The sequence below is a fragment of the Calidris pugnax genome, unplaced genomic scaffold (assembly GCF_001431845.1).
Source record: "Calidris pugnax isolate Ruff unplaced genomic scaffold, ASM143184v1 scaffold44, whole genome shotgun sequence".
Classification (NCBI taxonomy): Eukaryota; Metazoa; Chordata; class Aves; order Charadriiformes; family Scolopacidae; genus Calidris; species Calidris pugnax.
In genome coordinates, this window is record NW_015094506.1 from 49,442,247 (window position 1) to 49,467,181 (window position 24,935).

The following is a 24,935-nucleotide window of genomic DNA, read 5'->3' on the forward strand; positions in this document are numbered from 1 at the left end:
CTAAAGCATCAAAAAAGGGATTGGGCACATCAAAGATTCACCTTATTTTACCATAGTGCCCTTTTTGAGGAATACTGTTGGGAAGATATGGGACACACTGACTCCACAGGGAAGGGATATCCAAATGGACCATCTGGCTGACTGAGTGGCCTGGTAAAGTGGGCTTTCAGCAAGGGTCATCAGAGTTGGAGACTGAAGCCAAGAGCAAGAGGAAGAGCTGCAAATGGAGAGGGTATGGAAGACAGCATGTTCAGAAGTTTTCCTTGAACCCCTATACAAAAACTGTGACGTTACCTTTTGCTTGCAGGGTTACATCATTTCACAGCATGTTTCCATTTAAGTCCATTACAATTTTACCCTTGTTCTTTATGACAATGGCACTGGGACCCTTGTTTCAAAATAGTAGATATTGTTCGTGGATTCACTGGTTCCATGTACTCTATTTTATTTTTTTTTCTAATACTCCAAAGGTCATCTAGTCCAACCTCCCCACAGTCAGCAGGGACACCCCCAACTAGACCAGGTTGCCCAGGACCTCGTCAAGCCTCACCTTGAATATCTCCAGGGAAAGGGCCTCAACCACCTCCCTGGGCAACCTGTTCCAGTGTTCCACCACCCTAATAGTAAAGAACTTGTTCCTAATATACAATCTAAATCTGCTCTTTTCCAGCTTGAAGGCATTGCCCCTAGTCCTGTCACTGCAGGCCTTTGTAAACAGACTCTCCCCAGCCTTCCTGTAGGCCCCCCTCAGGTACTGGAAGGCTGCTATTAGGTCTCCCCGGAGCCTCCTCTTCTTCAGCCTGAACAACCCCAGCTCCCTCAGCCTATAAATCCAACTAATTCAAGAAATTAAAATCAATAGAAAATTAATCAATACCATGGAGTTTATATAAAGGATGTTGTACACCAAATACTTTAATAAGTTCCTATTGCAATCTACTGGCCTATTGAAGTCAGCATAACACAGGCGTGCAGATATATCATAGAATCACAGAATCACAGAATTGCCTAGGTTGGAAAGAACTTTTAATATCATCCAGTCCAACTATCAACCTAACTCTGACAAAACAAAAAAAAAGAAAAACCAAACAACCAACACTAAACCATATTCCCGAGCACCATGTCAATTTGTCTTTTGAATATCTCCAGGGATGGTGCCTCAACCATTTCACCGGGCAGCTCATTCCAATGCTTGATAACCCTTTCAGTGTAAAAATTTTTCCTAATATCCAATCTGAACCTCCCCTGGCGCAACTTGAGGCCATTTCCTCTTGTTCTATCACCTGTGTCTTGGGAGAAGAGACCGACCCCGGCCTCTCTACAACCTCCCTTCAGGGAGTTGTAAAGAGTGATAAGGTCTCCCCTCAGCCTCCTCTTCTCCAGACTGAAAACCCCAGCTCCCTCAGCCTCTCCTCATAAGACTTATTCTCCAGACCCCTCACCAGCTTCATTGCTCTTCTCTGAACCCTCTCCAGCACCTTAATGTCTTTTTTGTGGTAAGGGGCCCAAAACTGGACACAGTACTCGAGGTGAGGCCTCACCAGTGCCAAGTACAGGAGGATGATCACCTCTCGGGCTCTACTCACCACACGGTTCCTGATACAGGACACCATTGGCCTTCTTGACCACCTGGGCACACTGCTGGCTCATGTTCAGCCGACAGTCGACCAACACCCCCAGGTCCTTTTCTGCCAGGCAGCTCTCCAGCCACTCTGCCCCCAGCCTGTAGCGCTGCAGGGGGTTGTTGTGACCCAAGTGCAGGACCCGGCACTTGGCCTTGTTGAATCTCATCCTGTTGGTCTTGGCCCATTGATCCAGCCTGTCCAGATCCCTCTGCAAAGCGTCTCTACCCTCCAGCAGGTCGACACTGCTACGCAGCCTGGTGTCATCTGCAAATTTACTGAGGGTGCACTCGATCCCCTCGTCCAGATCATTGATAAAGATGTTAAAGAGAATGGGTCCCAGTACTGAGCCCTGTGGGACACACTCATGACCAGCAGCCAACTGGATTCCATTCACCACCACTCTCTGGGCCCGGCCCTCCAGCCAGTTTTTAACCCAGTGGAGAGTATTCCCATCTATGCCATGGGCAGCCAATTTCTCCAGGAGGATACTGTGGGACACTGTATCAAAAGCCTTACTAAAGTCCAGGTAAATCATATGGGTGCTCTAATATGCTCTAGGCAATCCTGCTTCAGCAGGGGAGTTGGACTAGATGATCTCTATGGTCCCTTCCAACTCTAAAAATTCAGTGAAATTCAGTGCTTCAAAAGTGAAAGAACCTTTCATTTCATAGTGTAATGTCTTCTTAAGAATATCCAAATACTAATTTCAAAAGGATCTAAGCACTGGTAAAAAATTCCTCTGCTTGTTGTCAGAGGATTACTAACTTTGAAAATTACACCTTCCATTTCACTCAACTTTATTTTCTGAGCCAAATGGGGATACAATATCAGGAATAGAGTCCTCAAAGAACTGGCTGAAATAGTCAGTTCTTTGCTACTTGACAGAATTAAGATTATTTGGGAAGCGGTATTTCTTCTGAGGATCTGTTTTCAATCCTCTTTATTATTCAGTGACATACTGAAAAGATCAATCGTCCTATGGGATGAGAGTGCATAAAATATTACGGACATTAAATCCTCCCTAAAAATTCAGACATATTTTTCAGGTCTATGCCTTTTATTCCACAGTTAACTGATTAAGACACATTGGACACCAATGTGAAAACATGTTTAAAATCTGGAGCTATGTCAGACTGCTGTCTGGGTTTGTTAAAGGATTAGCAATTTGTGACTTGTGTCAAAATATCTGGCCTAACGTGACAGAAAAAATGTATTTTCCTGATTTAATGCATGTGAAATAGCCTGGCAACAGGAAAAAAGAAACCACCCCAAGCCTGCGTATCGAAATCACAGGCATTTATCTTCAGCAGTTCAGAGTGTTTAAGCATAAATAGCTGACTTGATCAGAATTTTAGGATAATCTTTTTTTTGCATAATCTAATTTTTGCATAATCTTAGCTAGACACACAAAGTCGATACACCTTTGCATAATCTTAGCTAGACACACAAAGTCATTAGGGTCCTATGGCATAGAATAGGACATACAGCAAAATAAATTAGTATTATGTTGCACTAGTGTGATAGTAGGTATGAAAGTTCCAGGAACCACATAAGGGGTCTCTAGAATTAAAAAATTTTAATAGCTGTATATGGTCTTGTGACCAGGTGAAAGATGTCCTAAAGATTCCTATACAAAATTCCTGTTAAAAAGTGAAGGGATTTCTGTGTGGAATTGCACAGTCTTCACAGGGAACCTCACTAGGCAAGGTTTTCCCTTTTCCTTGATTTTGACAGTGATACTTGTGTTAAGATTGTGAGGGTCACATCAGAGCAAATACTAAATTAAAGTGCTCTCCTCTAACGATTGCTATCACAACAACTGAGGACAAAGGTCGTGAAAAAAAAAAAATAAAGGAAGGATACAGCTTTCTGGTTTGAGCTTACAGTCCAGGCTTTGGTGATGGATAGAGCAACAGATGCATTTGGTATGGAGAGGACAACAGCTACATTCAACTGAGAATGGATTTAAGAAAGAAAACAGATACCCTAGGGAAGTTCTGTCTCTCACAGTAGTGTGTAGCCTCAGATAGACAACAGTCCTTTTGCAGAGCTTCAACAGGGCATGCCAAAGTGGGCCATTCCGGAAGAAAGGGCAGAGGAGTGGATCCACTGCCTTTTGATGACACATATGAATTGCAATACTTCTTTTTAGTTCACTTTTTAATCTGGAATAAATTTCCTGGATAGATCTCAGTCAAATAAGAACCATTATCAGTCATAAATTACAGAATTAAAGAATATTAAGGGTGCATTTTATAAATCTGCAAAAAATATTATCTAAAACCTGTCATCGTTTAATTTTTGGTGGTTTTAATTATGATGACTAACATCTCATTGAGCAGTACCTCCACTCCTCAAATCAAACAATGGCATAGACTTCATCAGGTGCCTTCACTTAGAAAAATACTTTCTTTCTTAAATAGAGGTGGCAGAATCTAAAAATCATTATGATCAGAGCTGGAATATTTTACCTACCCCCATCAAAGTGCCACACAGGTGGAGTATTTCTTTCTCTTTGGGATAATAATATTATTCCTCTGTACTGATTCATTCTCTCCTGACCGTCTGTCTTTAATCTTGCAAAGGGCAGGTTTAATACGATGGAAAATTCATTTCATATGGCTGATCAATTCACATTCTCTACTAATCTGCCAAATTGAACTGAAACTTCAACTACGGCCATATTTAGACAGTATTCAAAAGTAATGAATGTCATTCATCTCATTTTATGGATGGAGAGTACTGTCAAACAAACCTGTTGCCTGTTACAATGTGTAAGACTGACTGATGAGAACAACTGTGCTGATACAGAATACTTGGCTTTCTTCAGGGCATTTGACTTAGTACATAGCTATTTGATGAAACAATGTGCATTGTAGAATTATTAAGAAATATGCTGATGTATATCAAAGTACAGTAGTTATTAGGTATGCATTGATGAATCCTCTATTACTGAAGGTTTCCTTAAATTTAGTTTTTGATAGAAAGAAGAATTTTTAATTTAGCAGTGATTTAAAAAGAAATCATGTGATTTCTTTCATAGTAAAGTTTACAAAAAGACTGGGGAGGCATAAATAATGAAGAGAAAAGGTTAATGAGGTCTCTGGGGGCATTCAGGTTGCGGAATGCTCTGAATACCAAGTTAAAGACTAGAAGCTAACATAGTAGATTTTAATATAATCATACCCAAGGTAGTATATCTTGGAATAGGGAACAATTTATATCTGAAGTACATTAGAATGTCCCAGAAGGTGAAGGTTCAGATCCTTGTTCAGTCAGACTACCTTCATGCACTAGGCTGAGGTGCCTCAATTAGGATCATTGACATACCAGGTGCCTTGTTAGAGCTGACAGTGACAGGCATCTCTAGAAATGTCTTCGTTGACATTGTAATATTGGACAGCTAATTACGTGTCTCAACTCAGTATGTAAACTGGGATAATTTTGTGCTCCAGAGAAGAACTTTGGGTTAAGTGCAAAATACTAAGAGGATATTTCTCATTGTGATGCTGTGCCAAGAGCTCAGCACTTGAGTCTATGAAAAGAGGAATCTCAAATAAACGTAGGGAAGTGACATGACCAATATACACACCATCGAATAACAAGTCTGGTTCTAGTGTCTGCACTTCCAGAACATGTGAAAATACTGCAGAGAGTTCACCGGAAGGACACAAATATGATTGAAGAATCCTTGTGATAGGAGATTTAAGGAGCTATATTTATTCATCTTATCAAAAGAAGTGAAGAGGTGTCTTGATCTTTGTGTATAGGTACTTATATGTGGAAAAGATGTGGAAAAGATAGTATGAGACTTTTAAACTCTGCTATCAAAGGCACATTGAGGTTAAATAACAGGAAGTTAAACTTAGATAATTTTAACCTTGACTAAAGGGCTATTTCCTAACGTTGAAAGTACTTAAATATTCAGACAGCTTACCAGAGAAATAGTGGAGTAACTGTTATCTGGATACTTTCAAAATACAAACTGTGCTGAATATGTTTTAATTATCCATGCAGTGTATGACTGACCACATAAAATGTTCTGATGGCCCCTTCTGGCCTTTTCTTCTCTTTACACACTACCCACTATCCCTTTCCTAGCAAAGCTTGGGAAGAACAGAATTTATCTTTCTTCATTTTCCTTACCGAGGTTCACATACACAGCTGTTCATTAAGGTTGTTATAGCCAAAACTCATGAACTTTATTTTCTCACATAACCATATGCATTGGTTTGAAAGGAAGTTTTTTACCCTGTTTCACAAGAAGATGTTTGTCATTTTTTTTGAAGGTTCGGAGATTGGCCAGTTGTGGAGGTTGGGTTGTTATTTGAGCTGGTGTAGAAAATCTTTTTCACATGTTGCTTGGCTATAACTTTCTTATTTTCTTAGGAATACACAGATAAGCCTTGAGTTCAGTAAGAAATTCTTCACGTTGGTGTTGATGTAGATCTTCAGCTTTTTCTTTTTCCCTTTTACAGCACAGCACCTTTGTTGTATGCTGTGAGTATAAGGGTAATGCTCACCTGATTAATTTCCTGCCTATTGTGAGTTTAGTTACCAGTTTAATCTCTACCGAAATGTATGCGTATTTAACTTCCAAAACCTGAAATGTTTTAATCTAACTGAAATTTTGGGCTTTTTGATGTTTTGGTGTAATTTGACAGCCTGTGATGTGGGTATTCAGCCTAGATGATGTAATGAATCTCTCTGGTAAAAACTTCTATGACATTGTGTTTCATACTTGGCAGCACTTCATATATATGAACTTAGTATTGGTTGAGACATCACCCAGCTTAATGACTAGTTTCACATGAACTGTAGATACAGAAGACTGCAATAATAATAAATAAGCAATTTCGTAGTATTTAAAGTTACATATACAATTCCATAAATAGATTGACTTGAAAAAATCTCCTACAATTTAATGGATGATATTCTAACTGGGGGCTTTTTATCCATGCAGAGGGACAATTTGTCTCTGAGCGAATATTTTCAGGCCAAGAATTTGTCACACATTCTATCTAATGAAGGATTGACCAACACCCACTTTTGGTCAGTGAAACCAGATGTTCCTCCTCCTTAATCCTCTGCAAACTGAGAGCAGAGATGAGGTAATAGGAAAAAACATGGAGAGGGAGTAATTGGGTAAATCATTGTTTGTTTTGATTATAAAAAGATACGTCAGAAGCAATATCCTAAAATAATAGATATAAATATGTATACAATTTTTTTTCGTAACAAAGCAGAATGAATTATGACATTACTAAATGCTGGTCAAGAAAATAAAAAAAAAATATGTCACATGAAAATTAAATTGAGATATGACTGCAACATTCTGTCTTAACTTCTGTGTCAATTAGTGTCAATTTTTAAAGCAAGAGCTGGGGACATCATGTTGCCTTTGGAGGAGACAAACAAACAGAACACTTATGGATTGCTATTTGAATGCAACAGCTGAACCTTATCCTGTTTTTTGCTTAGAATCACAGAATATGTAGAAAAAGAAGCGCTACTTCCCACATCCAAAGAAATATTAAGGACAACAAAGGCTAGAAAAAAGAAATTCCAACTTGACTGAACTGTCCTCCAAGCAAATACACATAATGCTTCACTAAAAGCAATTCCTTTCTAACAAGCCTTAAAGATTTAGAATTTAGGGCTGCTGTTCCACTGTTCCATGATAAGCAGGATCTCATCTGGCTAACTGAAGAGGAAATAGTGTCATAAGGAATGCATCAGATTAGGAGCACCTAAGGGAGACTCTCAGAAACCACCAGTGCTTTTTGTGGAAATGGTGACTTAGCCCATCAGCCTTCTGAGATGGAGAAATACAGCTGTAGGCAGTTAATTGGCTTAGATGAGACATTGAAAATAGTACTTTGCCAGCTCAGTGTACATATTAAAAATTTACAGCGTGTTCTGAAAGAAAAATTCTTCATGCACTGTGCTTTCCCACAACTTTAATTACCTCAACAGGTTTTGTCATGCAGAGCTACTTTCCTCTGCAGAAATCAGGTCTATCTGGTCACCATATAGTGTGCAAAACCTTAGGATATTATTTCTGCATATTGTTTTCTTTTGGAATTTCCACTCATTTTGCAGGTTCTATGGATGCAGAGTAATCTCTTTAGCCATATTTGGTGGAACTCCCATCTGGAATTGTTAAAGGTGCTTTGTGTGTTAGCAATTAAGGCAGTTTGGATCATAGGAAGGCTCTGGAGCACTCTTGAAACCTGTTGGTCTGCTAAATAGGTAACTCATTAAAATAAAATCATTGCCTGACTGCAGATAGCTTATCTGATTTATCTAAGTTTGTCATAATTCACCTATGGTACTTCGAGCTATATAGAACAGTAGTGGAGTACTGTTCTACTAGCAGCTAGATGAGAAGAAACATAGACCAAGACAGAAAGGGCTTTGTCCAGTATTCATCTTCTACTACCAAAACTGAATTTATGTCAATGCAAAAGGAAGAGGCTGGATGCAGATTCTTTTTTGTTTGGTTGTTTTTTAATTTGGTTGTTTTTTTCCCCTCTTGGCATGAAAGACAATGGAGTGCTGAATGTTGATTTGGTGAGAATGGAGACAAAGTAAATTTTTTTCTGCACTTTTCTTCATCTCCTATACTTGGTTGATAACTTATCTCATATTTTTTCTCACAGCATATGGGAAGGATGCATATTCAATTAAACATGGTTGGGTTGAGGGTCTCTGACTCTTGCTTTCTTCAGAAAACAGAAAAAATATTGATTTTAATGAAATGGACTCTCCTTCATTTCTGGATGACAGACATATAGAAACTAGAGGAAACCAGCCTTTTCTGACCTAAATAGATTTTTGACATTTGGAAGCATTTCAAGAAGTCAGTGCTAATGAACTCACTTACTGGCTAGCAATTAACTTGCTTATATTTTTTTGGACAAGATTTTGTAATATGTTCTTTTGTAAACACCAATAGCTGTTCTGTCTGCAAAGTCAGCACTCCTATTTTTTCCAATTTTCAATTTATTTCTAAATGGCAGAAAAATGCTGGGTAATTTGCTGAAATGTTTAAATTTGCGGAAGCAACATTCATCAATGTAAAAGTAATTAGAAAAGAGAGAAAAGGATAAAAAGATGCATGTTGCTGTCAGTGACTATACTTGTATATTTTTAGAAAGGTAATATCTGACGACAGCTTTACTAAAATGAACAGCCTGGAATTCCAAAGCAACATCAGTTAAATCAACATTAAAATAGAAGGACTGCATTAAACCATTATACATTTAATCTTTCAAACGGATATATAATGCATCGAATTTAAAAAAAAAAAATATTTAGAGAAATATCTCTGGTTGGACACCGGTGGTGCAACAAAAGTTTGAGGTAAAATTCAATACATCCAACATTTATTGCTTGTTGGTTTATATGATCAACATATTCAAATAAAATTATTTATATTAAGACAAAATACAAGGTACCATTGAATTTCTATAAACAATGAAAAACATGAAATGAGCATTTAAACATATATAATGTATCATGGTACAATTTGATTGTGAAAGATTTCAAAGCACATTTCAATTACTACATCGTAAATTAGATAATTATTTCTAGAGAGACTGGTTAGGGGAATGGACAATTTTACTGTGTTTTTTGAGAAACTTCGATGTTCTGATTTTCAGTAAGTTCCGAGGAGCAATGATCTGCCACTGAAGCAATCAAATTCTGCCTATTTTTGGAGATAAAAATCTCCTTTTGGCTTCACTATTTGTTGACTTGAGCTTAATGTTCTGCAAGACACAGCTCAAACCTCTTTTTGATGAGAAAGTATGAATATGTAGTTGCATAAGAATGTGAGACTTTATACAGGGGGCAGAATGCTCCTATTCATAAGCTGGATTGCACCTCACAAAAACATGCTAAATATTAGATCAGGATGCCAAACAACATGATTGTGATCCTGGCTTTGGGATATTCTTACTGTTCAAAGGAGAAACAATAATGCTTTGTTTTCTTCAAATGGCTATTCAGAAATGGATGACTTGATGTAAACTTTCACTGCAAGACAGCAATGAAATAAATTTTCCTGCAATATGGGACTAGTGAGCACCAAAAACAAGAGCCACAACTGGATATTTTGTTCTACAAGATTGTTTCTCTGTGACCTTCTCAGTAAATTGTGAGAGAGAAGGTTGTAGAAAATACAGTCCTGCTATTCTAACATGTTCTTAAATGCCTATATCTCTAATTTTTATTTATATGCAGTTTTTAATTTAAGAGGGTTTCATCTCCCCTTCGCTATCAACTCAGGAAGCACTACTGAAACTTATGATTAAGGTCCCTGACCACAGATCAAGGATTTCCTCTGTGTTGGTACCGATAACTCATAGTTATGAAAGGAAGAGTGACTCTAGCTTCATATGCTGTGTTAACTAGGTATCAACATATACAGAAGTCTGCTGTAAGGGCTTTCTTTTTACCTCCCATGCTTTATACCTCAACATGTCTACAAAGTGTCATTGCTCAAATGCATATAAGCCTCAAATACACTTTGTGCTTCTTAAGAGATTCTGTTCAGAAGCAACTTTGTTTGCAGAACAAAGATTTTACTTATATTGAAGTTCACTATTTTAATAAAAGAAGTCAACAATATCTATGGTATTTTCCCTTCAACCAGCTGCATATTATGAGCTGCATTTGACTGTATAGAACTGCATAGCATACACCAACATTTACCCTTCAAATTCAGGTCTGAGTTTTATTAGTTTTTAATGAAGGTGTTTGGGTCCTGTTTAGAAATGGGATAGTATCATTATATTTTTAAGACTGTTTCATTTTTTACTCTTTTGACTCTCCATGACAGTCAGATAGTGAGAAAGAGGCAAGAGGGCTGAAGTGGCAGAAATAGGGGGACGGTAATCAGAAGTCATTGGATTGGGATACTCTGACCAAACAAAGAGATCAGCAAACAGACTGAACTGCAATTTTCTGAGGAAGGATCTTGTCTCTTCATTTCCTGCAGTTACATGATGTCCTTATCAGTCAAGAAAAACAAGATTGCAATTTGACCACTCAATCACATACCACGTGTTATTTTTAACCTACCATACACATGGGCACCTGTCTTTTTTAATCCTGATTGTCAGCTTTTCAGATAATGGAAACTAATATAGCCACTTATTAGTGTAGCGAATATACTTCCTGTTGTTCTACACAAACAGAGAAATGGTAATTTTCCCATGACTTCAGTGTGGGCAAAATTTCAGAACTTCTGTTTGACAAGAGACAATAATAAACAAAAAGAAGGCAAGGAAGGACAGTGATACATAAGGGAAGGATCATGGACCACACATTCTTATATAGAAGTCTTGTTTCTCATTTTTTGTTTGTTTGGTTTCTATTTTTATTGGCCTTTTATTAAGAAAGCTTATGTTTTCTTAAACAGTGTTCCTAAATTTACAGACATTACTTCCTTTAAACTGTACCAGGAAGCCTGACAGGAGCTTCGTGAGAGGAGCAAAGATGACATGCAAAGCTGACTCATTTTAAAATTGCTTATTATCTAGTTCATTCCTCAGTTTCAGAAGGCACTGTACTTCTACAATTCAAATAACTTCAAATTTAAGTGCTGTGCTGGGGTCTTAATTTCTGAGATGCTTCTGATTTTAGCAGCAGTTGGAGGTGCACAGCATAGATTGGGTCCTTGGAGATTGTTTCTGGTGATGTGGTTCTAGTCACTCATTAGTAAGTTCGTCTAGTCACAAACTGAATTTTAGACCAGCATTACATTTCACCTGGGAAAAATATCTCTTGTATGGTTTGTGTGAGAGCTCTGAGCCCTTGAATTTAAATATTTATTTTTAACCATACAGACTTTTTTGAAATCCAGACCAAAAGAGTCACTACTGTAAAACAAATTTCTTACCTCTGATGGATGTCCAGCTCTAATGAAAGTACAGAGCGGATCAAAAGCTCCTGTTCCACAAGCCAGAAGATGTGTTCTGTTGTATCGGTGAAGGACACGGATGTAATTTGCACATTCATCCTAGTTTGTATAAAACATAACCATAGAAAAATATTAGCATTCTTTTAAAAATACTTAAAAAAAAAAAAAAAATCTTAGGTGCCCTTAGGTGATATTCTGCATATTGAAACTTTCTATTCCATTACATACAATGTCTTAGTTTTCCCACTTCATTCTGTACCTCAGTGCCACCAATTTCATGGATGGACGCTTTTGACATGAAAAAAGTTTAGAGCACTCATTTATCACAATTTATTATAGATGCTTAACCAGTTCGGACTTATTATGTTATGAAACACACTTTTGTGCTTCCTTAAGCTCAGAGATATTCTGCAAATCTAAATATTTGTTTTACTATTAGATGCGCTAGACATTAGACTCAGCATGAGATGTAAATAGTCAGTAAACGGTTCCCCTTCCAGGTTAAATAAACTTTATCTCAAGAAAAAGAGCAATTTTTTCTTACATTTTGTCCATAGGACCACTGCACCATTAATTTCTTGTGTAATTAACTGCTAATCAATACCTTTTTTTATTGTATAGTCTCATGCTTTATCTGCTCCCACTGTTCAAACCCTACTTTGGAGAAGAAATGATTCGTTTTCCCCAGGGCAATGCTCTGGGACTCATTAGTGTATTTGCAGCTTCATAAATATTACAATTAAAAAATTTTCAAACACCCCTTTGAGATGTGCGGTCTTTATCCTTCCCTTCCTAAACTTGAAATGGAGACAGTGAGATAAAAGTATCCATTGATTTTGGGACACCTGGGACTTGGTTTTACAGATTTCTATGTGTGGAGCAAAATTCCTGTTCATTTCCATTTGTTGCTCAATATTTCTGTAACTCAGACCCTGGGTTTTAAGATAGTCACACCAAGTTTAAGATGACAATTATACTGGGACTAGTCTTAGCTAACTGTAGCTGTGCTAAAGTTTAGATATGTAATTTATGCTATTCTCTTAGGATTTTTCAGTAGTCAATGAAGAAGTCCAGACATCTCCAAAAGGCAATTAATTCTATCCTAAAATGAATGTGCAAAATAGAGTGGAGGAATTTCCTTTTTGAAAATTTGCCATCCTATACTGATGACTACTCTCATTTTCAGACTGCTGTATTTATATGAGAAAAATCCTGGGTATTGTTAACCATCTGCAAGAACTTAATGTCACAGAAGATGAGTCTGCAGCAGGGCTATGGGCAGAATTCAGCTCCTGAAAATACGCGTTGAGTTCAAAACTAAGAAACTATCTTTCTTCTTTCTTCAGACTCTTGTGTCATTCAGTGCAAGTCTTAAAAGTGCTCCAACAAATAAATAAGGAAAATTTCTCCATCCTCATGGTCTCTCACTTGGACAAAATTTTTCAGACCCACTGAAAAAGATCAACCTGCTACTTGAGTTGTCAGACAAATTGAGAAAAGAATGACTTGAGGTTAGTAGGGTGTGATCCTCTATACATGGATCAGTACGCTCAGATGTGTCCACTTTGTATGTGTGTCTCATAAATATTTGTTAAGTGGTGGTGGTAGAATGGTAATACATAGGAATTTTATGATGCTTTACAGTTTTTAAATAGATGCTTTGCTGTGCACTGCTGCTGTTCCTCATTCTTCCTCCCCTCCAAGTATGACCTTCCTGACTTATCCCCTCTGTTCTCTCCCAGTGGTGGTCTGTTCTTTACTTCATGGTTTCTTATTTTATCCGCATATGCCTGCAGGTCTTGATCTTCCTCTCAAAAGCACTGTGGAGGAAGATAGATCCTGGGTATTTTTTAAAAATGGGCAAAAATTACACATTTTTTCTCCTGTGTGCCTTCACAGAAATGCCTGAAAATTTCTTCAGAAAAAAAAAACCAGGATGAGGCAGATACCAAATATAGAAAAAAAGTCATTCCAAATGGCTAGATTTATAATTTATAAACAAATGAAAAAGGTCCTATTCTGGGAAGTGTCTGGCAACTAGGCATTGCTGCTGGCCCAACTAATAATAACAACCTGTACACATAACAAGGAAGAGATGTATCAGCCAAGGGAACATTAAAATACTTTTTCTTTCTACTATATTAATTAATTAAATGTTGTGGTTGTCTTTAGGAGGCTCCGTAGACATATTAATGGATCAGTGGAATTTTATTCATCTGAAACTTCTCAGTGTAAAGGAGTTAGTCATCACTACAGAATTTGATTTCTATATCTGAATGATTTCCAATTCTGATAGAATAATTGAAAGGATCAAAAGCTCTCAAACCACAGGCCCACAGGTGTGTTTCCTGGCACACTGGATGAGAGCAGAAAGGTTTTTTTCCTTGGCTTGGTCTGGATCACAAAAGTGTGGCCTGAGTTTAGGATGATGAACATGTTGTTAAGACAAGGCTTTTCTAACTGTCCTATCAAGTCTCTTACAAGCTCGCTGAAACTGTGTTTATGACTACAGTACTTGCAGTTTTACTGTTACAAGATGAACTGATAACTTTTAAAGATTGTAAGAGCTTATAAAAGTGGCCTGTTCCGTTATATAGAAAGAGGTAGCAGAAAACACTTGAAGTACTTCAACACTGGGATATTTATTATAATATATTCAATTCTAATAAATATTAAATATGCACTGAGTAAAAGATCTTTTGCAAAGGAAAATAAAAAAAGAAATAACATGGAAATAAGGAAAAAGGTTTCAAAGAACATCTATAAGTAAATTTTTTCTGAGACTTTATGGTGTGAAATAATAGCATTCAGAAATAGCAAAGGGTTGATTTTAAGACATAATGCCATTAGGTCAATATTAGTTTATGGCTACAAAAGATGAAGGTGAAAAGAAAAATAATAGGAAAGTTTTTGATTCTAATTTAGATTCCTTTCAGGTTGAGCAATTTAGCTTACTGAATCCTGAGCATGTTAATGAAAGTTTCTAAGGGTTTCCCTGGAATTAATTAGTCTTATTCACATAGTCCTACACATAATTAGGTCTCATGTGAGGATCAGAATATTTTTTGGTATTATTTGGTATTACAATATTTCCAGCTTTTACTATTTTAACATATTTTTCTTAAAGAGTCCAGTTCTGGAATCTTATGATTATTTAAAAGTTCTGTGGTTATCTTTTAAAAACTATAGACACCTAACTTTCACAGTGCAGAGAGATGTAAGAAACATACGAGGTTCTTTAAATGATCACATTCATTACAATGCAAATTCGAAGACTCATAATGACAAACTGGATTGTAAAAGATTTTGAATATTAGGAATCTTGTGAGTCTGAAGGGAATACCTTTAAATTATGTTGGAATAACAGTATCTGTTTCCATACTTGTTTAACCCAAAGAATATTGTCAAAGTACCAGAAAATAAATCCCATCATGTAGCAGTGAAGGAAAGATGACAGAGCTTTAAGTGTAATAACAGCCTATGCTGAGAGGTAGTATTAAATAAAACTCGAAGAATTTATGGTTTGGATTTACTTAATATGACCACAAATTTTGGATAACATAGCAAAACATAATTTTCAACCAAAGCCACCTGAAATTCTCAAAGGTACAAATGCATCTAGAAAAATGTAATGAATTTTTAAGATACCTCAAAAGGATCAGTTCTAGGCCAGGTGTGTGTGAGAGTAAAGTATCATGGGTTTTATTATTATTATTATTATTATTATTATTTTCTAATTTCGTTCACCGATTCCCTTGATGTGGAAAGTTCTCATGCTTTTACTTTAACAGGAATCTTTATAGCTTCCTAATCTTCACTGGGAATATGTTGTGGTTATCTTCAAGGCTGCCTGTTTGCTGTGTTTGTGTGGGAAAACTGTACATGTGTCCTTCTGTGTCCTACGTTCCTGTCACTGTTGCTGTAAAACTATCATCATTTTCAAATCTTTTGCTACAGTGTGAGCTCTCTCAGCTGTGGGATTTATTAGGTGTTGTTCTTGCTGTGTGTTTATGAGGTGCAGATAATGAGCTTGGTGCACTGCAAAATTAAAGAGAGCTCCCATCCAGAAGAACTTTCATCCTACGGTGCCAATGATATCAGCTGCTGTATGTCAGTGAGCTTTCAGGTCTTTCCCCGGGAACTGATTACAGTCAAAGCACTGGATCACAAGAATAGAACAGCTTTGGGGCTCATTAAAACAGAATATTTTTACTAATATACAAAAAACCCTATAGGGCAAAACAATTTAGTGTATATTTTATAATTACTAATAATTTAACTGTTTTTTTTAAAATTATTCTAGAGAAAGTGAATTTTAAAGACAAATTAGAATGTGAAAAAGTTTGAATAGAGAAGATATCCTATGCGTATGAAAAGAAAGGGAACAGAAATGGGAAAGGAGCATTATTAAGGCACTTTCTTTGATATCAACACAAAAAAGAATTAGGAGAAAGTTCAGATGATCAAAAGTGTTCATTGCCTGTTTATGAGCTGGTTTGAAAAGCAATTAAACTAATAATTCTGTGTGTTCACAGTAGTTACACATTTTTAAGCTGCAACACTTAGAGATATACAGTGTGATCTCTCTGAAGGGATGCCTGAATCTTTGTTTTAGATCAGACACTAGTATAATTAAAGTATATTTGATTTGTAATTAATGATACTTACAGCATCTCTTCCCTTAATTATGCATTCTTCTGCCTGCAGAGGTGTACTAGGCCAATGGATCTGAGGGGGAAAAAAAACAACAAAAAAACAACATAAAAAATCATTTAATGGGCAGTCTGATCATGTCAATTCAGCTTCTCCATTATTTTTCATGTGAAAGACTCACAGAACAGAATTATAGAATCATGGAACAGCCCAGGTTGGAATGGACCTCAAAAGATCACGTGATACATTTCATGGGAAATTAAGCCTAGATGAAATTATCTAGCACTCTGTTGTATCACATCTTCAAAACCTCCAGTGATGAAGACTCTGCCACATCCCTGGGGAGGTTGTTTCAGTGACTGAAAAAAAATACTTTAGTATCTCCTGGTATCTTCTTAGAACTTTTAAAAGTGAAAACATTGCATTTTATCTTCTCCACATGGCTCCTTGTGAATAGAGAAAACCTCTGTCCTCTTTGTGGCTGTCCTTTAAGTACTGGAATACTGTCACGAGCTCCCCCTGAGCCTTCTCTTCTTCAGGGAGCACAGATCTAACTCCTTCAGTCAATAGAATTTAAAGGACGTTAATGTATTCAACATTTTATGTAAATTCGGTAGAAATGTCTCAGCTAAATTTTCAGTGACTTTCAACAAAGAATTATAATTTTGAACTACTGATTTCTGGCTCTAAGTGACACTTAGGAAAGAAACTGTTTTACTGTGAAGTTAATGAGGGTCAGCAATTAACTTCATGGGAGTAGGATAAGCTCTTCACAGTCAGTTACTAGAAATGAAGCCAAATTACACAAGCAAGATTCTTTTCAGTTACCTACTGTATAAAATTTATGTTTCATTCCAGATGCGTGTTTTGTTTGGATGAAAATAATGTTAAAAAATGACTGAGCAGAGTGGAATGATTACTTCATTTCTTAAAACTTTAAAAGTGAAAACAAAAACATGTTCACTTCAGTGCTATCAGGCTTGACTGAACCAAGTAAGTATCAAAAAATAGATGTCATCATTAAGACATTCTTGTCAATAGTCCAATCAAAAATTCTTATTCTATCTGGAAAACATTTTAAAATTATGTCCTTCTTCTCCTAGGCTTCTTTTCTCCCTTTTTGTAATGGAATTAACTTAGTTTTCTTGAAATAATACTAGCCCAAGAAAATCTGGTGATAAATTGCAAGAAAATTAAATTAGAAGAAAAGTGGGGATAAATTATAAACCCTGGAGATCTAGTGCTTAAAATCAGGAGGTCAGCTATATTCTTATCAACTTCAGCAGCCTGTCAGTGTTTAGGTCTCATTGCTCAAATCAGGCCATCTATGTTCAGACACCATCTAAATCCTGCAAGGAACCTAAAATTAATTAGAACATTTGTTTTCAGTCAGATGGTCTAATAGTCTTCTGTGTAGGATCAGAAGTAACTCTTATCCGGGCTCTGTATTGCTGCCATGTAGTCTGGGGAGGTACCTGAACTTTGCTGAACTCCCATGAGGGCTCTCATCTGGTTGCCCTGGTCAGACCATTCCTCGTTCATAAAGTGCAAAACTCAGGGTCCACAGTCATTCACTTAACTCACTGGTCAAGGATTGAATAGGCAATTAAAGCCTAGAAGTTAGGAGATACGAAGTCTAGCGTTTCCCAGCTTCTGCTTCCCAAAAAATGTTCTAGCTAGCAGAATAAAATAGTGCCTTTTGCCCACATCAGCTGTAGGTGGCTGTTAGGAACACAGAAACCACCGAGGGAATAGAGCACTTAACTCTGGAACCTAACATTAAATGCACTGTGTGTAGGTGATTATTTCTGTATTTGGGTACTTAGTCCCAGCACTATTGAAAACATTTTATATGCACATATTACACTTGAGACATACTGAATTAAATGCATACACAGAATTAAGAGAAAAAAATCAAAGAGGTAATCCAATGCCCCCACTTTGTCTGGCATACTAAAAACCAGCTGCAGTGTAAGCAACAAGAATTTAGTCCTTTGTAAAGAATCATAGAATAAACCATAGAATCCTAGAATGGTTTGAGTTGGAAAGGACTGTCAAAGATCATCTAGTTCAAACCCCCTGCCACGGGCAGGGAAGTCTTTCACTAGACAAGGTTGATCAAAGACCTATCCAACCTATGAACACTTCCAATGACATGGCAGCCACAACTTCTCTTATAAGTCCCCTTTATATATTGAAAGGCCTCAATAAGGTCTCCCTAGAGCCTTCTCTTCTCCAGGCTGAACAACCATATCTCTCAGCCTTTCTTTGTAGGAGAATTATTCAGGACTTCTGATCATTTTCATGGTCCTTCTCTGGACCCACTTTAACAGGTCCGTGTCCTTCCTGTGCTGAGGACTCCAGAGCTGGACATTGTACTCCAGGTGGGGGTTTCACCAGAGTGGAATAGAGGGGGCAGAATCAGCTCCCTCGACTTGCTGGCCATACTTCTTTCAATGCAGCCCAGGATATGGTTGGCTTTCTGGGCTGCAAGTATACATTGCCAGCTCATGACCAACTTTTCATCTGCGCATACCCCAAAGTCCTTCTCTGCAGGGTTGCTCTCAATCCATTCATCCCCCAGTCTGAACTGAGGATTGCACCCACCCATGTGCAGGACCTTGCACTTGGCTATCTTGAACTTCATGAGTTTCACATGGGCCCACTACTCAAACTTGTCAAGGTCCCTCTGGATGGCATCCGTTCCCTCGTGTGTATCAACTTCATTACTCAGCTTGGTGTCATCCACAAACTTGCCAAGGGTGTACTCAATCTCACTGTCTATGCTGTTGAAGATATTAAATAGTAATGGTCCCAACACAGACCCTTGAGGGACACAACTCATTACTGATTTCCACTTGGATATTCAGCCATTGATTGCAACTCTTTGGATGTGACCAATTCCTTATCCATCTAATAGTCTATCCATCAAATCCATATCTCTCCAGTTTAGAAGTAGGAATCATAGGCCTTACAGAAATGTAGGTAGATGACATCTGTAGTTTTTCCCTCGTCCACTGATGCAGTCACTCCATTCTAGAAGGCCACTAGGTTAGTCAGGTACTATTTTTCCTTGGTGAAGCCACGTTAGCTGTCTTTAATCATCTCACTGTCTTCCATATGTTTCAACATATCTTCTGGGGGAGGATTTGTTCTGTGATCTGAGGAGAAGCAGGGGAGGTGTGCACAAACCCTCTTGCAGAGGAGGTGGAGGGCTTTGCTTCCTGGGCAAGTTAGGCTAATCAAAAGGTTAATATGTAACAGGAGCTACCCTCTGTCCCTGTGTCTACTGCTGCTGCCAGGTATCTGCTTTCCAAAGTGACCTCTGCACAAACCTTTCTCCAAACAAAGCCCTGGTTCTGTTTTGGTTCAGCCATACGTTTATTTCCTGTTGGGATAGTTGTAATGGTTTATCTTAGCAAAAGATGCCTAAAAGGAGGAGTAAGCAAGGCAAAGATCTCTGTATATTTTCCACAGCTTGTGCAGAGGTGTAGGAATCTATCTGAGATGCTTGTAGCATATTACGTACCTCTAAGGCACAGCCATGTTAGTTGCCTGAAGTAGACGTGTCTGAATTATGACTTCAGTAGTACATATGAGTCTCCTGAAGAATCTTTTTTATTTAGAAAATAATTTTTAAGATTCATAACTCCTACTAGGCTTACGAGTCAACATAAATGAGCATTAGGTTTTTAATCTCTCCAAAATTATTTTAGACTGGAGACTAAAAAAAGTCTCTGCATATCAGATTTTGCTATCATAACACGTTTGAAAATTTGATTTTGCATTAATCTTGAGTCTAAGCACAGTAGTTTAAAAGGTGTATAGTAAAAAAATGTTCTGAAAACAAAAAAAAAGTATTTTAGAGTTTTTAATCTTGAAATCTTCATGAAGATTTCTTAGCTCAGTTGAAACAACTGAGAAGAGCTGCTCAATCTTTTATGATCATTTGCAAAGAAATCTATAGTAAGCAGCTCAAAGTAGCAATACTTTACCAAGGTGTACTTACTGTACTTAATTGTATTTGTGTAATTATTGCTGTTTTACTTAACCAGCATAACATAGGATGCATTTGCACTGCATGGAATTCCAGATATTTATCAACTGTAATAGTAGCCTTTAACCTGCCACATATTATTTTTCCTGATGTTTATGCTTTAAGTTATGACAACTACCGGCTTTACCTTTGAACTGATTCTTTGCCAGGATTACAATATTTTGGCAAGCTATCAATAACTATTTTTGGGAAATTTTCCTGTGTATGTAGACTGGAATAACATCACACTAACATACATGTCACTGGGCTGTGTGTTTGACATAATTATTGGCTTGGACGTAATTTTTCAAAACTTTTCACCCTTGCAGGTTGCTGTAGAGTAAATTTTTAAATTGCTTGTTTAGTGATGTTTTTTCATCTTTCACCATAATGTTATCATTCTTGAGACCTGGATGATGTAATCTTACCACTGTGTTTAAAAGACAGGAAAAAGCTACTTTTAAATGTATTCCTCATGGGAAAAAAATGGAATTATAAGACAGTACAAACAACAGTTTCTGAGCAAATTCAGGTAGGGGGAAAACTTTAATTGGAGCTAGAATGCTAATTAGTGTCTCCAAAGAGCTTCCCTATTCAATCACTAGCCTCAAAAAACAGGATGGCATGTCTAACACAAACTTAGTTTAAGAAATTATATGAGCTTTATAGAACTTCATGCCAAAACAGACTACTGTGTGAGCTACTCTGAACTTTAGTGTATGACAGAGCAATTAAGCAATTCAACTATCCCATCACTGGTTTACGTCAATAAATCGTGCTTAATTAACACATAATGTGTTTGGCTGGAGCACAAATTCTGCAAAAATATCTGGTTATGGCTGGATATTATATGTGTGTATATATGGATATTATATACGTGGTTTTCAAAGGAGATACAAGCAATCCCTGCTCTTGCAGACCTGTGTTCAGCGAGCTCTGGAGTGGAAATACAGCTAGCTTTACTAGAGGCAGGATACACTATGAGGGGTCTATAGTTTATTACAACAGAGACATAAGTCCTAATCTGGAGTTGTCTTGTACTGGATCAGAAACTGCATATTGAAATCTGCTTGCGCAAGTCTATTTACTGAAATAGGGAGGCACCTCTTCAGACCAAGGCCTTCATGAGCCCTTTGAAGCAGAAACTAGGAAGAAAGAGTATCTATAAGGAGTTTGTGGACAAGTAGGAAGTGCAGTTTTTCACTCCCTCAAGAGACGAAAAGTAGAACCAAAGGTCATTCCTCTCTACGAGCTGTTAGATCAGTGATGGTGAACTACTGGCATACGTTCAAGTTTGCTGTCAACAAAGATATGCTCTGGTACCAATTACAAGGAATTGAAATACTTTTTAAAATAAATTTGGCACCAGATATCAAAGAAAGTTCTCTATCAGTGTGTTAGATCATTACTAGCATTAAAGAATTTGGATCAAATCCCAAATATGTGTAAAGTTTGATTCCAAAGGTGGTGTCAAAGGGAATGAGATATTAGGGAAAGCAAAGGTCACGTGGAGGGTACCTCCAAAGGTTTGGCTTTACACAAGGTTTCAAGTACTTGTATGTAACCACATTTCATAATCTCCCTCCTTCTTGCTAGTCTTAGTGTTAGTGTATTCTTAATACAGAAAGCAAAGCATGTGAGTAACTTTGTTTCAAAAACTTACTGTAAGATATGTGGTAGGCTCATATGAACCTCATGAAGTTCAACAAGGCCAAGTGCAAGGTCCTGAACCTGGGTCCGGGCAATCCCAGGCACAAATACAATCATGAAGATGATCAGAGGACTGGAGCACCTCTCCTAATGGGGACAGGCTGAGAGAGCTGGGGTTGTCCAGCCTGGAGAAGAGAAGGCTCTAGGGAGACCTTATAAAGGCTTCCAGTACCTGAAGGGGGCCTACAGGATAGATGGGGAGGGACTTTTTATCAGGGAGTGGAGCGATAGGACCAGGGCTAATAGTTTTAAACTGGAAGAGGAGAAATTTAGGCTTAGATACTAGGAAGAAATTATTTACTGTGAGGGTGGTGAGACACTGGAACAGGCTGCCCAGAGACGCTGTGGATGCCCCATCCCTGGAGGTGTCCAAGGCCAGGCTGGATGGGGCTTTGAGCAACCTGGTGTAGTGGGAGGTGTCCCTGCCCATGGCAGGGGGGTTGGAACTCAATGATCTTTAAGGTCCCTTCCAATCTAAACCATTCTATGTTTCTATGATTCTATGATTCCAAGATATGTTAAATAATCTAAGCAAGAAATTTTCTGTATGTGTTATATGAAAAGAGAGATACAAAGGGTACAAAAAAAGCCAAGTAGGCAAAGGAAATATAATTTGTCCAATTAATAAGTGAGACTCTGTCCAAGATCACATGGAAAGCCTGTGCCACATTTGAGAGCTCAACCCAGATCTTTGGATTCCCCAACCAATGCAAGAATGACTGTGGCAGTGTTCTTCCCTCAATAATTTTTCCATTTTGTGTATATCTTTTCTTTACTAGATATAAAAAGTGGTCAGAAAAATATATGCTTAACATACTGTCGGTAGATGTATACAAAAACAGCTAATAATTTATGTGAAAAAGCTATAATCCAGCACCCTTCAGAGTGCTGCTTTGTATTTAAAAGCTGAAGATAATTGAACTTTAAGGAAAAATACAGTCCAGTAAATGCAGATTTATAGGGTGCATACCTCATAAGCATCACAAGTTGAGTTTTTTGGAAATGCTGGATTACTTTGGCAGTCCACAGGTCTCAGTGCAAGGGCATTTTATGATCACTAGGCATTTCGTTGTTTTACTTTGGGACCTTCTAATACGCTTGCTAGAACTGAATTACTAGAACATTTTCCAGCAAAGAGATACACATCTAATTGGGAATGGGTTTTAGTTTGGTTTTTAGAGAGCATATTTGTATTCCAAATGGTGGAAAATGAGATGGCAATGAATTAAAATACATGATCTGTTCTCTAGAACACAGAAGATGAACAAGATCTATGCAAATTGGCCCCAAAGCTACCAACTTTACAAAACATCTCTTTGGCAGTTGGTGACTCATCCTTGCCTCCATTCTTATACTTTCACTAGGTTATAACTGGAGTTTTAGACTAAACTATGCTCGTTTAGACTAAACTATCACTACTGTTTAAACTAAAATCTTCAGTCTGAAAGAATCGGTCAAGGGCTAACCAACACACAGTTAAAGGCAGATTAATGAGAAACATTGGTAATAATGAATCAACCAGTCTCTCAATTCCAGGATCTTCCCCCAGTTTATGGCAGTAATTAAGCTCTTGTACAACAGAAACCTCTCATTCCACACTTTTGCGGATAGTGCTGTGGGACAATCAAGTTTTCCCCAGCTATCACAGAATGAAATCTGCACCAAGAGAACACTGGGAAAAGAGAAAAGGATCATGACATTTGTATTCAAGGGAGCTAAGTCCCAGTGAGGTCATGTTTCTAAACATGCTAGGTCAAGCTCCATTTATTCCAGTTTCTCATCTTTTGCACTTCATAAAAGCAGGCAAGCAGGCAAGAAGAGCTTCCATTAATTTTTCATACTCTGCAAACAGCTCTCAAGACAGAGAGTATGGTTTCGAGTAATCGGCTGATCTTCCATCTAAAAACAACAAGAAGGAAAGCAACGAACTTCAAGAGTGTCCAGATGGGACAATGGTGGTTGGACAGAAGCATAAAGTGTTCTATCCTCTCGTCTCTCCTCATACAGATTTACTACCAAAGGGATAAGAAGAGGGGAGGAAAAAGGCTTATTTTATAGAAACAAGTGCTTCCTAAATGTTTTCATATCCCTGAGTTCTAATATTTTGTTACAGGATATTAATAATTTTTATCAAATGGAAAAGGAGTTAACTCATATCTCACTGTGGAGGAGCAAAACTCAGTATGTAACATTGCTCTCTGAGGAGTTAAAAAAATATATTTTATATTTTTAAATGTAGATAAATTCTCAAATGGCCTCTCTGAGTATATCCATTTCCTCATATCTGGAATTGCCTTTCCCAAACTGTTTATAAAGAGGATAAAGCTTGTTATATCTGTTCACAGTAGAGGAACATACTAATTACACTTGGAGATAAGCAAGGTTGCTTATGGTAAAGTTGACCAGAGTGTTGGCATGAGAAAAGTGATATTCACTTACAACAGGGGGGCTGAGATAAAAGCATTTGAAACATGCAGTATGGAAATCAACACAATCATAGTTCTCCAGAGGGGCTTTATTTACTCACTTTTTCATTCATTTACTAATTTGAGAATTAATGTAAATGTATCCAAATACCAAGGGGAAATTTCAAAAAGTACTCAGGGAAAACACTAAAATATTTCAAGACATTGTTCGTCCACAGTCAAGATGATTGAGGCAGGAACAATACTCCTCTAGCTGCCATTGCCACCACATGCTTCCAATCCCAGGTGCCAAGGGCAGAAGTGAGTAAGGAAGCCAAGACTCATATCACCTCAAACTCCAGCCTCTCCACTGCAATTGCCAGTTTGCCGGTCAGCTGTGGTTTCTACTATGTACCAATCTCTCTGGTAGGATTATGACTTAAACCACTTCTCCCCCACAGAACACTGAGTAGTCAAATGCCGTTTTCAGAAACTACTTAATAGAACCTCTGGGTCAAAGCCAATGCAAAATCCAGTTTCTAAAGAAGGCTAAAAATTAGGTGCATGGTTTATGTTGC

General features: G+C 37.6%; 1 protein-coding gene across 1 annotated transcript in view; it reads right to left on the reverse strand.

Moving 5' to 3' along the window:
- Window positions 1–24,935, reverse strand: part of SEMA3E (sema domain, immunoglobulin domain (Ig), short basic domain, secreted, (semaphorin) 3E) — a 146,245-nt gene that overhangs the window by 43,311 nt on the left and 77,999 nt on the right. Inside the window, exons 3-4 of the mRNA XM_014964315.1 lie at window positions 16,222–16,281; window positions 11,533–11,652 (exon numbers count right to left, since the gene is read on the reverse strand). Of these exons, the coding sequence (XP_014819801.1) occupies window positions 11,533–11,652; window positions 16,222–16,281 (180 nt within the window). The remainder of the gene's footprint in view (window positions 1–11,532; window positions 11,653–16,221; window positions 16,282–24,935) is intronic.